General features: G+C 39.1%; 1 protein-coding gene across 14 annotated transcripts in view; it reads right to left on the bottom strand.

Annotated features, from left to right (window-relative positions):
• Positions 1-1,835: 1,835 nt before the first annotated feature.
• MDM2 (MDM2 proto-oncogene) overlaps positions 1,836-17,644 on the bottom strand; it is a 36,725-nt gene continuing 20,916 nt past the window's right edge. For 5 of the 14 annotated variants that reach the window (XM_055239783.2, XM_063614209.1, XM_063614208.1 and 2 more), the window contains 5 exons: positions 17,393-17,553; positions 10,024-10,179; positions 9,261-9,338; positions 8,351-8,464; positions 1,836-6,742 (listed from right to left, as the gene is read on the bottom strand). In XM_055239783.2, coding sequence (XP_055095758.1) covers positions 6,167-6,742; positions 8,351-8,464; positions 9,261-9,338; positions 10,024-10,179; positions 17,393-17,553 — 1,085 coding nt within the window. In that variant the 3' untranslated portion in view covers positions 1,836-6,166. The remainder of the gene's footprint in view (positions 6,743-8,350; positions 8,465-9,260; positions 9,339-10,023; positions 10,180-17,392; positions 17,554-17,644) is intronic. The other 9 variants (XM_055239785.2, XM_055239784.2, XM_055239786.2 and 6 more) reach the window with 4 other exon arrangements.

The following is a 17,644-nucleotide window of genomic DNA, read 5'->3' as shown; positions in this document are numbered from 1 at the left end:
GGCGTGGTGGCTTACACCTGTAATTTCAGCACTTTGGGAAGCCAAGACGGGCAGACCACTTGACCCCAGGAGTTTGAGACCAGCCTGGGCAACATGGTAAAACTGTCTCTACAAAAAATACAAAAATTAGGCCGGGCGCAGTGGCTCACGCCTGTAATCCCAGTACTTTGGGAGGCTGAGGCGGGCGGATCAAGAGGTCAGGAGTTCGAGACCAGCCTGGCCAACATGCTGAAACCCCATCTCTACTAAAAATACAAAAAAAAAAAATTAGCCAGGTGCGGTGGCGAGCACCTATAATTCCAGCTACTCAGGAGGCTGAGGCAGAATTGCTTGAACCCGGGAGGTGGAGGTTGCAATGAGCCGAGATTGCACCACTGCACTCCAGTCTGGGTGAAAGAGCAAGACTCTGTCTCAGGGCGGGTGGCAGCGGGGAGCGGGGGAAGGTTAGCTGGACCTGGTGGCTTGCACCTGTGGTCCCCAGCTACTTGGGAGGCTGAGGTGGGAGGATTGCTTGAGCCCAGGAGGTTGAGGCTGTAGTGAGTCACGTTTGCAACACTGCATTCCAGCCTGGGCGACAGAGCAAGACCACATCTCAAAAACAAAACAAACAAAAGGTGAAATTTTGGAATTAGGGAAGATGCTATTTTTATAAATTGGCTTTAAGCTGTTGGCTGGACATCTAAGTTGTAGCATTCTGAAGGCAGTAGATGTGGGATTGTAGGACTGAAACAGATGAAAATGCCTATTGAATTTTTTTAAAAAGTCTTTAAAGGAGAGCTTTTTGGTAGACAATATGATCACAAACTTTTAAACAATTTTTTAAGCTGAATACTTTATAAGTATCAAATCAAAATGTAATTCAGCATCCAACCATAAAGCGCAACTACAAACTTTTCACAATGCCATTAACAACTTGTGGTTACCATCATAAGCCTACAGACCTACACACTAATTATCTTTAAAACCCTTATTAGGCTGGGCATGGTGGCTCACGCCTGTAATCCCAGCACTTTGGGGGGCCAAGGCGGGCAGATCACTTGAGGTCAGGAGTTTGAGACCAGCCTGGCCAACACAGTGAAACTTCATCTCTGCTACAAAAATTAGGGGGGCGTGGTGATGGGGTCCTGTAACCCCAGCTACTCAGGAGGCTGAAGCAGAACCACTTGAACCCAGCCAGGAGGCAGAGGTTGCAGTGAGCCAAGATTGCACCACTGCACTCCAGCCTGAGCCACAGAGCAAGATTCCGTCTCAAAAAATAAAAATAAAATAAAACCCTTATTAAGGACTTAAAAAATCTTAATTATATAATGCCAAAAGCTAGTCCCCATCTGGCTTAGGGGCCCACAGGTTCCTGCTTTAAAGCCAGTTTTTTTGTTTTTTTCTGATGTACTTACATTTGTGCATCACAATCAAGAGGTTCCCAGCTTGGTGGAACTTTCAAAGATGAGGCAGAAAACTAAACAGGCAATTACAATCTTACTTTTCATGCTGACAAGTGGCACGGTAGCTAGCCCAAACTCCCCTCCCTGTCCCAGCTACCTCCCTTATAGACCATTCACGATCACTTAGGCCAGGCTGCCATGTGACCTAAGTGAAGACAGGGAGAACACAGCACTTCTTACTCCTACTAACTTGCAACATCATTTTCTCAAGTTGCTCTCATTGGAGGCTCCCAACTGCTTCAAGCTGCCCAGTGATATTTGTATTTCTAAAGTGGGCAGGCATGGCCATTCCAGAAAAAGAAACATATTCAGACTTGTGCCTTTTGTTACCCAAATATATGATATTCAAATGATTTCGATTTTAACAACTCATAAAAATTTAAGATCAAATAATTGCATTTTTGAAACAATTCTTAATCATTTATTTTCAACACGTGTACTATAAAGAACCTAAGAAATTAGACAATTTTAATAACCCATGAACATGTTGAATCCATTTGCAGATTAAATTTTGTATAAATTGCTGTCATTGCCTACATATATCAAGTGTACTTTGTTTATAATCACATTTATGCTACTGATACTCCTCAGAAAAAAACAGATTCTGCTTGGTTCTAGCTTCAGTATTATGAACTCCAAATAATGCTTTGAGGACCTCCAAAGGAAAAAACCAGATTCTACTAGGTTCTAGCTGAAGTATTATCAACTCCAAATTGAAGTTGAAGTATTATCAACTCCAACTAATGCTTCGAGGACCTCCAAAAAAGACAGATTCTGCTTGGTTGTAGCTGAAGTATTATCAGCTCCAAATAACGCTTTGAGGACCTCCACAGGTAAACTACTAATCCCTTTGGCCATTTATTGAGACAGACAGAGAGAGAGTGAGTGAGTTTTGAAGCAACAATGTACCATTAGTAAAGTTGCTGTGCAAAATTACCCCTCAGTCCTATTCTAAGCTTACAGTTCAGTTGATTTTATTGTCCTCACCTAAGTATATACAATTCACATATGGGAGAAAAACACTAAATCAAGATGGTTATTTTCACTATTTTGCTTAAGATTCATATTTAAATATAAATCAAGAAGTTAATCCACAGTTTGAGAGATACTTATATTAGAAATTTTAAATGTTAAACTGATACATAATTGTAAATATGATGTACTGTTTCACATACAATGGGTATCGATCAAATCAGTGTAATTAGCACACCCATCAGCTCAAACATTTATCATTTATCTGTAGCAAGAACATTCAATACATTAACTATAGTCACCCTACTCTTTCTCTCTCTCTCAATAAATGGCCAAACGGATTAGTACTTTTACCTTTGGAGGTCCTCAAAGCATTATTTGGAGTTCATAATACTTCAGCTACAACTTATTCCTCCGAATTTAACTTTGTACCCATTAAAAGTGGTTTTGTGTGCAATTAACAGACAGATCTTCTACCCATACATTGTTTTCCAAAATTATTGTGTGGCTTTTAAAAAAAAAAAAAAAAACCACACAACAAATTGTAAAAGGCATTGAGATAACATCTGCTTCTAGATCATTGCTAGGCTCAAAAAATAAAGCTTGTTCTACCAGGAATGACAAGTTAAAACTTGGTATTTGCCAAAGCAGAAATTATATAGTGTCAGTCATTTCAGGCAAACGTTATTTGGCTACCATCCCCAACTATCTGTCAGAACAATTAAAAGAGATCAAAACAGTCCAGCATAACTAGGCTTCATTATATAAGGCCATTTTGTTCTAAGATGTTAATAAACCAAAATAAGAAATATTAAAATCAAAATAAAAGATATTATTTGAGCTATTTTCATACAAACTGTTGGTTCCTTATATCCTCCCTTCTATAATGAAGGGCATATTTTACTGCAAAGAAAATTTTACTTTATATATATCACTAGCCATAAATTTTTGAATGTCATTAATTACATGTTGTCTAGTACCATTAACCAAATAGCGTAACTATTTTATGTCCACATTTCACTTCTGTATTTACAAATATATCAGTAAAGAGTTAACAATGAGATGCGATCAAACATCCATATTATCTGATGTTTTGTAGACAGCAATGTAGATGATTTTGTAATCACCTTTCATCGGAGTGACCTTATATAAAAAATAAGTCAATAATTTAGAGGTTCTAAGTCTCCAAAGGAGATTTTCAAATGTAAATATAGAAATGGTTATAGATAATGAGATTTTTAGGAAACCTCTGCCATGTCCGCATCCTGTTGTAACTGTTACATCATCTTTTCTTCCAGCTGCTTTTCTTTGCCTGCAAGAGGGGTCAAGATGAGTTTTGCCTGACTTCTTTGATGTCCTGAACTTTCTGTAGTCCTTTTTCTTCGATTTGTTCATTGTAAATTTAGCTTGGCATTTGTTTGATCTTTTCAACTGTCTTCACTGCATCAGTAGTTTTATTCCATAGTTCTTGCAGATATCTGACAGGCTTGTTTCTATATTTTTCAAATTCAAATCCACTGTAAGCTCATTATTAGCAGTTGCTTTACAGAATGCTTTAGTCCACCTAACCTTTTGAGAATTGCACTTCTTTAAAGTTCTTATGACATTTATGTTTACACAATCTGAACACCTTGCAATAGCGGCAGATGAATATCATGATGTAGTCAGGGTAGATGGGCCCCAAAGAAACTAACATTTCTCAGTGCTGAGCTCGGATGGGCCCACTGACCAAACAAGGAGCTTGAGAGGAAATCAAGAGGTATCTTGGAATTCCACATTCTGACCCTGTCATTCTTGAAGGAAAATGATGCATAATTTCTGAATAATTCAGAAACAACTTACAATCTTTCCAGTTATTTTTAAATAACAATTCTGTTTATCAAATTTCTGAATTAACTTTTCTGAATTCTAAAACTGGCCTTAAACAAAAGTCTGAAACCTAGGCTGGGAACCATGTAACCCAGGCCAAGAAGGTACTTTAAAGTGTCTTAGAGTTGTTTTTCAACTTAGGGGGAAACAAGAGATTCCATTAAATCCCAAAGAGGATTTTTTTGTGTGTGAAAAAGGGCCTGATGTACTAGGTTAGACTCAGCAGGCTTTAACAAGTTTTGTCTTATGGGTAAATGGTGGTTATTTTCACAGATAACATCATTACTCCCATCTCTTACTATGGTTTATACAAAAGAGGCTAGAGAATAAGTACATTTTTACAGCCAGGTGTGGTGGCTCACGCCTGTAATCCTACTTAGCACTTGGCGAGGCCGAGACAGAAGGATCTCTTGAGCCCAGGAGTTCAAGACCAGCCTGGGCAACATAGGGAGACCCTGTCTCTATTGTTAAATCAAGAAAACCTAAAAAACATTTTCATTTACATAGCACCAAATATAAGAGGCTTTTTTTTTTTTTGTAACCTAGAAAGAGTATTTTGGAGAGAGAAACTAAGGATCAGAAGGTTTAAGAGTATCAAAAATCTGGGGCCAGGTGCGGTGCCTCACATCTGTAATCCCAGCATTTTGGGAGGCTGAGGTGAGTAGATCACTTGAGTTTAGGAGTTCAAGATCAGCCTGGCTAACATGGTGAAACCCTGTCTTTACTAAAAATACAAAAAAATCAGCTGGTATGGTAGCACATGCCTGTAATCCCAGTTACTTGGAAGGCTGAGGCAGGAGAATAGCTTGAACCCAGAAGGCGGAAGTTGCAGTGAGCCGAGATCACTCCACAGCACTCTAGCATGGGTGACAGAGCAAGACTCTGTCTCAGGAAAAAAAAAACAAAAAAACAAAAGAGTATCTAAAATTTAAATACTAATTCTTGGCTGCACATGGTGGCTCACATCTGTAATCCCAGCACTTTGGGAGGCCGAGGCGGGTGACCTCACTTGAGGTAAGGAGTTTGTGACCAGCCTGGCCAACATGGTGAAACCCTATCTCTACTAAAAATACAAAAATTAGCTGGGCATGGTGGTGCATGCCTGTAATCCCAGCTGCTCCAGAGGCTGAGCCAGGAGAATGGCCTGAACCCAGGAAGCGGAGACTGCTAGATCATGACACTGCACTCCATCCTGGGCGACAGTGACTCATCTACAAACAAACAAACAAACAACAACAAAAACTAAATCTTTCACACATTTTCTCCTTACATGAAAGGTACTAAGTGACATTTAGGCCGGATGCAGTGGCTCACACCTGTAATCCCAGCACTTTGGGAGGCTGAGGTGGGCGGATCACGAGGTCAGGAGATCGAGACCATCCTGGCTAACACGGTGAAACCTTGTCTCTACTGAAAGTACAAAAAATTAGCCAGGTGTGGTAGCAGGCGACTGTAGTCCAAGCTACTTGGGAGGCTGAGGCAGGAGAATGGTGTGAACCCGGGAGGCAGAGCTTGCAGTGAGCCAAGATGACGCCACTGCACTCCAGCCTGGGGGACAGAGCAAGACGTCTCAAAAAAAATAATAAGTTACATTTAAATGTCATATACATATTTAAAAAAAAAAAAACAGGTACTTCTCATTTAAGACAGAGTAGAAATTATTTAAAATTAAGGGTTGGGGTAAAGGATGAGCTATATATTCAACTCAAATTATAGTAAGTATTCACTATTCTGCTACCAAAGTAGGTCAATTATACTAAAGAGAAGAAATCTATGTGACTTGAGGCATTTTCTCACTTTGATATATGTGAATACATTTCAGGTTGTCTAAATTCTTAGGGTTATATAGTTAGAAATATATAATTCTCTTATAGACAGGTCAACTAGGGGAAATAAGTTAGCACAATCATTTGAATTGGTTGTCTACATACTGGGCAGGGCTTATTCCTTTTCTTTAGCTTCTTTGCACATGTAAAGCAGGCCATAAGATGTCCTGTTTTGCCATGGACAATGCAACCATTTTTAGGTCGACCTTGACAAATCACACAAGGTTCAATGGCATTAAGGGGCAAACTGGATTCCACACTCTCTTCTTTGTCTTGGGTTTCTTCCCTTTCAAACTCTTTCACATCTTCTTGGCTGCTATAAATAATGCTACTAGAAGTTGATGGCTGAGAATAGTCCTCACTTTCTTGTGACTGTGAAGCTTGTGTAATTTTATCATCATTTTCCTCAACACATGACTCTTTGGAATCATTCACTATAGTTTTTTTACAATCAGGAACATCAAAGCCCTCTTCAGCTTGTGTTGAGTTTTCCAGTTTGGCTTTCTCAGAGATTTCCCCTTTATCTTTCCCTTTATCTTCAGGAAGCCAATTCTCACGAAGGGCCCAACATCTGTTGCAATGTGATGGAAGGGGGGGATTCACTTCATTGCATGAAGTGCATTTCCAATAGTCCTTCAATGAAATAAGACAGAGTCAGTTTCTGTAAGCCTTTAACTGCTCAGTCACAGGAATGCTAGCAACTTTGCTATGTCTAAGGTAAAATATATCATAGAGCTCAATATTCAGTGTCTCATGTTTTATATAAAATGGTCACCATGAACAGCATGAGGGCTATAGTTAGTTATATATTGGTATACTGGAAATTTACTAAAAGAGTAGATTTTAGGTATTTTAACCATACACACAAGAAAGGTTAACTATTCAAGATAATGGATTACATTAATTTGCTGGACTGTAGTGATTTCACTATTTACATGTGTGTCAAAACATCATGTTATATGTCTCAATTATACAAAACAGATTTTTAAAAGGTCAATATGTAACAGTCTCTCCTAAAGTAGAGTAAGTACACCCATTTTTTTCACCCATACCATCCTGAAAAATTCTAAACTAAAAATATATTAACTGTGATGTGATATTAATCATGTACCTATAAAGTTATCTGTTTCAGGATACAAATGCAGTTGCTTCCTTTAGCTGAAGCAAGTCTATGGGATCTTTTACTCTGTCATGCAGCCTATATCCACTCCCTTAAAGGCTCACCCTAGATGCTATTCCAAGAGTCCATCCAATCAATCTAGATGAAACCTGCCTCCTCGAGAAAGACTTCCTAATCCACCAGTGACTAGAACTACCTTAGAAGTGCTCTAAAACCATGGCTTAACTGAGTATTCCCTAACTCCATCCACAAGAGAAATGCTAAAACATTTTTCACAGCAAGCATTGCTGCTAAAACCTATCAGCCTTGGTCACTAACCATAATATATGCCCTTTACTTGTTTATCCTTTCCTGTGTTCTCATCTCTGTAACTGCTCAATGCTTCTTCCTTTTCCCAATGTTTTCTCCCGCAAACCTTTCCACCATGCAATTTGGATAACAAACTCTCCCACATCCCCAGCCTTTTTACATAACCTATCTTCTTGCCTTAGCTGAAGCATGGTTCTTGCCTGAGGACATTTAACAAGTGAAAACTCGTAAGTAAGAGGTCTTTCCGTATCCATTTTCAGATTGCCTCACAAATGACATAAGACAGGAGCAATAAAGATAGAGTATTCATTCTTCTTTTTTCAAGTTATAGAAGGGGGTTTTTCACAGCTCATAAAACCAAAGAAAAAGGTCTTGCAATATGGGAGTAAAAGTGCACCAAAAAGTCCAATAAATTCCAAGATCAATATCTAAAATAATTTGTGAGTCTTAAAATAGATTCAAAAAATTAAAAGTATCTAAAATATTTTACTCAACTTGACATCAAATGATTCAACTAGTTATTTATTTTCTAATACACTAAAAATTTTGGAAACTCTTGAATTTTCATCCTTTTTTGCATTTGAATAATTAGTAACTGTTTATAACTCAGAAAAAAATGGAACTTATTTCCTATTCAAATATAATAAAGGCAATATTAAGAACGAAAACTAAAGCACAATAGTTTTAAAAAAACCTATAATACCTCAGGAACTCAGTGAAGTATGCATGAGATGTAAACATTTAAGTCTTAATTTCTTTAATGGCAAATCCTACCACATTCTATAATACAAATCAATAATAAAAATGTTTACATTTGGCTGGGCGTGATGGCTCACACCTGTAATCCTTGCACTTTGGGAGACTGAGGCAGGTGGATCACTTAAGCCCAGGAGTTCGAGACCATCCTGGGCAACATGGTGACACTTCTATAAAAAATACAAAAATTAGCTGGGTGTGATGGCATGCACCTGTTGTTCAAGCTACTCAGGAGGCTAAAGTGGGAGGATCACTTGAGCCTGGGAGGTGCGGGCTGCAGTGAGCCATGATCACGTCACTGCACTCCAGCCTGGATGACAGGACAGGACCCTATCTCAATTGAAAAAAAAAAAAAGTTTACGTTTGACAAGGTTGGCAAAATGTTGGTAATAGTTAAAGCTGGGTGATGAGTATACTGGAGATACACTGAAATTTTCCAAAATAACATCAAAAAGTATAAATTCAGCTGGGCAGTGACTTATGCCTGTAATCCTAGCACTTTGGGAGGCCAAGGTGGGCAGATCACTTGAGGTCAGGAGTTCATGACCAGCCTGGCCAACATGGTGAAACCCCATCTCTACTAAAAATAAAAAAATTAGTGGGGTATAGTGGTGCATGACTGTAATCCCAGCTACTCGGGAGACTGAGGCACGAGAATCACTTGAACCTGGGAGGTGGAGGCTGCAGTGCACTGAGATTGTACCACTGCACTCCAGCCTGGGAGAAGGGTAAGACCCTGTTTAAAAAAAAAAAAAAAAAAGTTCAAATTCCAGCACCTAAATATAAAAATTATAGCTACAGGTCTCATCACAACAAATAAAAGAAAAATGCTTTAAATTATTCAGACTTTACAAAAACATTTTAGCTTTATAAAAATCAGCTCATTTCAGAAAGGAGGCTAGACATATTTTCCTAATCTTGACCCTAATGAAATTTTATTTCTTAAAAAAGTAGACATATACTTACAGCTAAGGAAATTTCAGGATCTTCTTCAAATGAATCTGTATCACTCTCCCCTGCCTGATACACAGTAACTCGATATACCTAATAAAACACATTCATCAGCATCAATTCATCACCCTTTTTCCTTCAATCAGAAGGCTTCCTAGTAGTAAGTCCTAAACAAATATCATGTACTACAATATATGAGAAAGTCTTAGACAATATCAAATAGAGTAAGTGAGTGTAAAGAGGGAAAAAATGGAGGAGAGAGAAATCCTTACCCACAATGGTAATAGTCAATACAAAGGATGTTTAAGATGAATAAAACAAAACATTCAGCTAAGTGGTTTTACTTTATAAATAAATAATATGGAGATATTAAATAATAGGGAAATAGCTAGAAATGTTAAAGGCAGTCACTTCTGGGAAACAGATCTCTAAGGGTGCTACTTGACTTTAACTGTATGCATGTCTTACTTTTATAAAAAGTAAGTTAATATTAAAACAGTAATTGAAATATATGTTTTTAAAAGTGAACAGACCATTATAATAAGCATGTTCATTGAGGTCTGTTGACTTCTTGGCAATTAGTAGTAACATAATAATATAAATCAGATGATAAAGAACTATGAAATCTTCAAGTCCACAAACCAATGTGCTAGTTTAAACAAATCAAGAGGTAAAGATTTCAAGTGAAATCTGAATATATTATTATTTCAATCTCAAAGTCAATGAACATGGAAAATATTTAATAATTTTCCAATATAATTAGAGGGGAAAAAAATACCTCATCATCTTCATCTGAGAGTTCTTGTCCTTCTTCACTAAGGCTATAATCTTCTGAGTCGAGAGATTCAACTTCAAATTCTACACTAAACTGATCTGAAACTGAATCCTGATCCAACCAATCACCTGAATGTTCACTTACACCAGCATCAAGATCCTAAAACAAGAAAAAAAATATAACTTAATAAACATCACCTCTTGACCTCTGTAACAGTTTCCTAATTCATCTCTGTGCCTCTGCTGCTGCCAGCAGGGTGTAACACTTGGGGGATGGGCCTGCTGCTCTGATCCGGGACTTCCCAAGGGAGATCGGCAGGGAGAGGACTGGGCCCCCCCGCCGCCAGCCATCCCGGAGCTGGTTGCCACACACATTTCCTCCTCAGATCCATCCTGCACACTGAAACTAGATTAAGGTTTCAAGGTTATTACTACATCATTTTCCCTGTTCAAAACCCCACTGCATAAAGGAAAAATGCCAAAGCCTCTTGGCATCGAAAGTACATACAGTGTGACTGTATTAACATCTTCGTCTGTCTTCAACTAGACACCCTTCCTCCCTTACTATGGATAATTCTGCCAGATCTAGATTGTTTCCTCAACTGATCTTGGCATTTCAACTTCCACACTTTCCCCCTCTAACTAGAATAATTTCAGTTTCAAAATCCTATTCATCCTTCTTTGACTAAGCCTTTGTCAATACCATAACTGAAAAGGCTCTTCCACCTTTAATTATCCTTACTACTTGTATAATAATGAATTATATAGTCTCACACATAAATTATGCAAAACATAATTTTGCAGGCATGTTTCTCATCTGAATTATATATACTTTGAGCTAAAACCTGTCACTCATCTTTCTATGTCCAAATTGGTAGAATACAAGTAACAAGACACAACACTTGTAATACTTATGGGTTTTTTTTCTTAGAAAAATGTTTCTTGAGTCATACATACTTATGTTTTTTAATAAACTTTGAGATTTTCTTTTAAAGAGTCTTTAGACAATTTAAAAAAAATTCTGTAGCTGCTCATCTGATTCTTCATTTAAGGACTTGAATAAATTGTATAAGAACCTAGTAAGACCTTCAGGGCAATAATATTTGCTGTCAGTGGCTAAGGGTAGGAGCATATATTAAGCAGAAGGCTACAATTGGAAAAAGTCTAGAAGTCAGGATATGACTTATTCTACACTTGCCACTAAGTAGCTAATTTAACCTTAAACACATCATTTAACTTACTTTATTTTGAGACGGAATCTTGCTCTGTCGCCCAGGCTGGAGTGTAGTGGCCTGATCTTGGCTCACTGCAACCTACACCTCCGAAGTTCAAGCGATTCTCCTGCCTCAGCCTTCCAAGTAGCTGGGACTACAGGCGCATGCCAACATGCCTGGCTAATTTCTGTATTTTTAGTAGAGGCAGGGCTTCACCATGTTGGTCAGGCTGGTCTTGCACTCCTGACCTCAGGCAATTCAACCACCTTGGCCTCCCAAAGTGTTAGGATTACAGGCGTGAGCCACCGTGCCCAGCCCTTTTTTTTTTTTTTTTTGAGACAAGAGTCTTGCTCTGTCACCCAAGATGAAATGCAGTGGCATGATCTCAGCTCACTGCAACCTCCGCCTCCAGGGTTCAAGCTATTCTCCTGCTTCAGCCTCCCAAGTAGCTGAGATTACAGGCGTCCACTACCACACCCGGCTAATTTTTATGTTTTTAGTAGAGACAGGGTTTCACCATGTTGGCTGGGCTGGTCTCGAACTCCTGACCTCTAGTGATCCGCCACCTCGGCCTCCCAAAATGCTGGGATTACACCTGTGAGCCACCGCGCCCAGCCCATATCATTTACCGCGCCCAGCCCATATCATTTAACTTCTAAAGGCTGTAGCTACTTCATCTAGAAAAGGAGCTTAAATGATTTCCATATCTGTATCAGTTTTAAAAACAGAAACAAAGTATATTATTTTACAGCCTCTGACATCAAAAGGCTTTTTTAGAGTAATATTAGGAAGGAGAGTAAAAGCAACATTCATCAAGTTGCAGCTCAAATTCCTAACAAGGGCTCCACTACCAATCAGATTAGAATCACAAGTCAAGTTAGGATACAATTAACACTAACAAAGTAACCCAACAAACCAAATACTTCAACTAACTAAAGTCTTTAGTGCACTAATTTTAGAATAAGGGGGTAAATCACAAGAAACATTAAATCTCAGAAAACATACTCTATGGTAGGGGTCTGCAAACTGTGGCCCATCACCCATCTACTTTTATAAATAAAATTTTATTGAACACAGCCATGCCTATTTGTTGACTTGTTGTCTACGGTTGCTCTTGCATTACAAGAGCAGAGCTGAGTAGCTGCGACAGAAACCATGGCCCTGCAGAGCCCAAATAATTAACTATGTGGCTCTTTACGGAAAGTTTGCCAACTCCTGTCCTAGGATACTATAAAAATACTATAAAAAATACCATGAAAAAATGCAATATTGGGAGTGGTTTTTAAAGTTTTGGCTAATGTTCGCAAAAGAATGCCCCAGAAACTATTAAATTATCTCTCTATATATATATTTTTAAAATATATAAAATATATATTTTAAATATATCTTTAAATATATATTTAAATATAAATATAAAATATATATATATTTAAATATATATTATATAAATATAAATATATATTATACAGGTGCCCACCCATTTATATTTACATAAATATATATTTTTTATATTTATATAAATATATTAATATATACATATATACTATATATTACAATGTAATATATAATATACATTAATATATAATAGATTTATAATTATATATATTACATATTATAGATTTATATATATATATTTTTTTTTTGGAGACAGAGTCTCGCTCTGTCGCCCAGGCTGGAGTGCAGTGGCACGATCTCAGCTCACTGCAAGCTCCGCCTCCTGGGTTCACACCATTCTCCTGCCTCAGCCTCCCCAGTAGCTGGGACTACAGGTGCCCGCCACCACGCCCGGCTAATTTTTTGTATTTTTGGTAGAGACGGGGTTTCACTGTGTTAGCCAAGATGGTCTCGATCTCCTGAACTTGTGATCCGCCCGCCTCAGCCTCCCAAAGTGCTGGGATTACAGGCATGAGCCACTGCATCAGGCCTAAATACTATATATTTAAAAAGCATCAGGCTGCAGCAGGTGGTGGCTCACGCCTGTAATCCCAATACTCTAGGAGCCAAAGCAGGAGAATCACATAAGCCCAGCGGTTTGAGACCAGCCTGGGCAACAGGCCGAGACCTCATCTCTGAAAAAAAAAAAAGTAAAAAAAATTAGCCAGGTGTGGTGGTGCACACCTGTAGTCCCAGCTAACTCTCAAGGCTGAGGAGGAAGGATTGCTTGAACCCAGGAGGTTGAAGTTGCAGTAAGCCATGATCATGCACTGCACTCCCGCCTGGGCAACAGAGTGACAGACTGCCTCAAAAATAAAAAAAATATATGTTTTTTAAGCACCAGATAGGCTTGCTCTGCAAAGATCTTAGATCTTTGTAGTCAAAAATACCTAGAATTGTTTGAATTCCAACTGTGACAATTAGTTGTAGGAACCTTAAACAAGTTATTTAAAATCCCAGTCTTAGCTAAAAATGGAATCTGAGGCTGCAAAGATGACAGAAGATCATAATATAAACTGTGTGGTGTACAGTCTAGAACACAGTCTTAGTTTCCCACAATTTATTAAACCCCAAAGAAAGAAAAGATGGGAGAGGAATGCACTTTCCTTTAACTCCCTTCACAAACTGGTGAATGATGACACCCAATGATGACTACAACATTCTCAAATGAGGGAAATTAAAATGAAGAAAAAAAAAAAAAAACTGGCCCTACCAAAAGCTTTCACAACTAGGGACTTAGACCTGAAAAACGAGATTTTGTTGTTGTTGTTTGAGATGGAGTTTCGTTCTCGTTGCCCAGGCTGGAGTGCAATGGCGTGATCTCAGCTCACTGCAACCTCTGCCTCCTGGGTTCAAGCGATTCTCCTGTCTCAGCCTCCTGAGTAGCTAGGATTACAGGTGCCCGCCACTACGCCCAGCTAATTTTTGGTATTTTTAGTAGAGATGGGGTTTCACCATGTTGGCCAGGCTGGTCCTGAACTCCCGACCTCAGGTGATCCACCCTCCTGGGCCTCCCAAAGTGCTGGGATTACAGGCATGAGCCACCACACCCGGCTGAGATTTTTTAATAGATAGGATTTTTTAAGAGAATGCAGGACAGGGCTAACAAAAAGAAAAAAAGAAATACCCCTCTACTCCACACGAGTTATTAAGAAATTATTTTAGGCAAATGGAAAGAAAAAGTGGTCCTTGGAAGGTTTTTCATAGCTCCAGAAACATTTCTTGTCTAGCATAAAAGCCCTGGCTCTTTTTTTTTATTTTATTTTATTTTTTGAGACGGAGTCTCGCTCTGTCGCCCAGGCTGGAGTGCAGTGGCGCAATCTCAGCTTACTGCAAGCTCCGCATCCCGGGTTCACGCCATTCTCCTGCCTCAGCCTCTCCGAGTAGCTGGGACTACAGGCGCCCGCCACCATGCCCGGCTAATTTTTTTTTGTATTTTTAGTAGAGATGGGGTTTCACCGTGGTCTCGATCTCCTGACCTCGTGATCCGCCTGCCTCGGCCTCCCAAAGTGCTGGGATTACAAGCGTGAGCCACCGCGCCAGGCCAAAAGCCCTGGCTCTTAAAGGCTGGCAACCTTTAAGATGCAAATGCAAGAGGGTCCACCCAACATGGCGATTCCCACCGTTGTCCTCTTGCCCTTGCCCCAACAGGTACCTAAGAGCATGGCCGCCCCCACATAACTCCACGTGTGTAAAATATGGCACCGTGCATTTGTGTATTAAAGGACTGGGGTGGGAGGGCCAGTTTTCTTGAGGGCTAAATGACATGCCTGGTCAAACCAATCCTCTGAGCCCTATGCAAATAAGACAACACCCCCCCCCCCCCAGCCATCACATAAAATTGGCTAGTATTGTCGGAATGTGAGGTCTCCTCTTTCAGCTTTAGAGCCCCCCCTCCCTCTGTCTGTGTAAGGGGGAGCTTCTTCCTTCTGCCTTCTCCCTTCTTGCCTATTAAATGCTCTGCTCCTTAAAACCACTCCACGTGTGTCCATGTCATTTTATCTCATTCAACTCAAAACAAAAAACCTGGTATTCCTCTACTCCTCAAAGCCGTATCAGTAACAAGGCAGTGTCCCAGGTATAAAGCAAGAACAAGGACTCTAAATATCATTCAGCTAGAATTCTGATATAACTTTAACAAAAACTATACATTAAATGGGGGTCCGGGCAGGTGGCTCACGTCTGTAATCCCAACACTTTGGGAGGCCAAGGCAGGCAGATCACTTGAGGTCAGGAGTTCAAGACCAGCCTGGCCAACATAGTGAAACCCCATCTCTACTAAAAATACAAAAGTTAGCCAGGTGTAGTGGTGGGAGCCCGTAATCCCAGCTACTCGGGAGGCTGAGATATGAGGATTGCTTGAACCTGGGAGGCGGAGGTTGCAGTAAGCCAAGATTGTACCACTGCACTCCAGCCTGGGCGATAGAGATTCAATCTCAATAAATAAATAAATAGGGTATAATAATTCTCTTTTTAACCAAACTTGTAGGTTGGATACTCATCAAGTTTTAATTGGATTTAATTTTATCACACATATTTCCTCTCAAGAGCCTATTTTTTCACTGGATTTATTAAATGTTTTCATTTTTGTCATTAATGATCTATCTCCCCATGAAGGCAAGAACCATATCTACCTTGACTACCACTGTATCTGCAGTGCCATCTCAACTGTATGGAATCTGGTATAAACTTAAATATCTACAGATGAAGAACCTGCTCTCAGACTGAGCAGGAGCTCATCATGCCATCTAGCGGTCTACATGAGTAACAGCTCCGTTAGGTACAGTAACTCTAGGGGGCAGGTATGCGTTCATACAAGCACTGCTTTGGAAGAGAAAAATAAAAAGATAATACAGGAAGAAACAAGAATAGGTAAAAGACTAGGATTACTGTCACAATTGGTTCCATTTCCTACATCTTCTAGAGAACTATACAATGATTACTAATATCCAGAATAATGGCCATGAGACACTGCCATATTACCAAAAATGTATCCAATCCTTTGGTTTCCGTGGGCCACACTGGAAGAACTGTCTTGGGCCACACATAAAATACACTAACAATAGCTGATAAGCAGAAAAAAAATTGTAAAAAAGAAAATATCATAATATTTTAAGGTTTATGAATTTGTGTTGGGCCACATTCAAAGCCATCCTGGCATATGGCACACAGGGCATGGGTTGGACAAGCTTGATTAAAGACATACAAAACAAAATATTCCATTTGTCAAGCATTCTTGTTAACAAAAGTTTTTTTACCAAACTTCTTTCAGTGACCTCTCTTAAGAAATGCTGCTCATTAATATTTTGGAAGTCTATATTAGTAATGAGAAAGTACTGATACTCTCCCATCATCCATGCAATGATAAACTTGAATTTTTTTTTTTTTTTTTTTTGGAGATAGAGTCTCGCTCTGTCACCCAGGCTAGAGTGCAGTGGCACGATCTCAGCTCACTGCAACCTCCACCTCCCGGGTTCGAGTGATTCTCCTGCCTCAGCCTCCCAAGTAGCTGGGACTGCAAGCATGCGCCACCATGCCTGGCTAATTTTTATATTGTCAGTAAAGACAGGGTTTCATCTTGTTGGCCAGGCTGGTCTTGAACTCCTGACCTCAGGTGATCCACCCGCCTCAGCCTCCGAAAGTACTGATTACAGGCATGAGCCACCGCACCCAGCCCAGTATAAACCTGTATTTTACAGCGTAAGTAAACAGAACTTACCTGATGTCTAGACCTATTTGGCAAATGTTAAGTTCAGACTATGCTGACTTTTTTGCTGATGGCTGTAATAAAATATATTTTTACTCTAAATAGTCAAATTTGCCTTAAAATGCTAAAATATTTAACTGAACCAAATTTTTGGTTTTGTTCCTTTTTTAAAAAGTGTAACTTTGAAATTCTCAAACAACTCTATACTCCAATTTATTTGACTATACTATTGGTGCAGTGGTCCACAAATATTCTCTAATACATACAGTGACACTGATAATTACTAATACTACTACTAATTTTACCAATACCAGTGTTACTCCACTATTTTCCACATTTCTCACAATACCTTGGGTTGAAGGTGGAGATCAATATAGTAGTTTTAAAGTAAAATTTAGCACTGTGTTTTCCATCAATCTCATAAGACACATGTACATTCTATCGGTACGCTTATTAGGACTGCCAGGACTAGACTTTGAACAGTAAGAGTCTTGCCTTACTTAAAATGAGAACATTACCGGATTCGATGGGGTCCCTGTAGATTCACTGCTACTGCTTCTTTCACAACATATCTCCCTTATTACACAGAGAGCCAGGCTTTCATCAAAGGAAAGGGAAATACTATCAGATTTGTGGCGTTTTCTTTGTCGTTCACCAGATAATTCATCTGAATTTTCTTCTGGATATGTAAGGAAAAAAAATAAATTGCTGTACTGTGATTTAGAAAATTGAGCTGTTTTAAGTATCTATTTGTACAGAAACTTAGTTTC

This window comes from Symphalangus syndactylus, chromosome 13 (assembly GCF_028878055.3).
Source record: "Symphalangus syndactylus isolate Jambi chromosome 13, NHGRI_mSymSyn1-v2.1_pri, whole genome shotgun sequence".
In the NCBI taxonomy this organism is placed as follows: Eukaryota; Metazoa; Chordata; class Mammalia; order Primates; family Hylobatidae; genus Symphalangus; species Symphalangus syndactylus.
The sequence above is the reverse complement of the archived record's forward strand: the minus strand, read 5'-3'. Positions and strand labels throughout refer to the sequence as shown.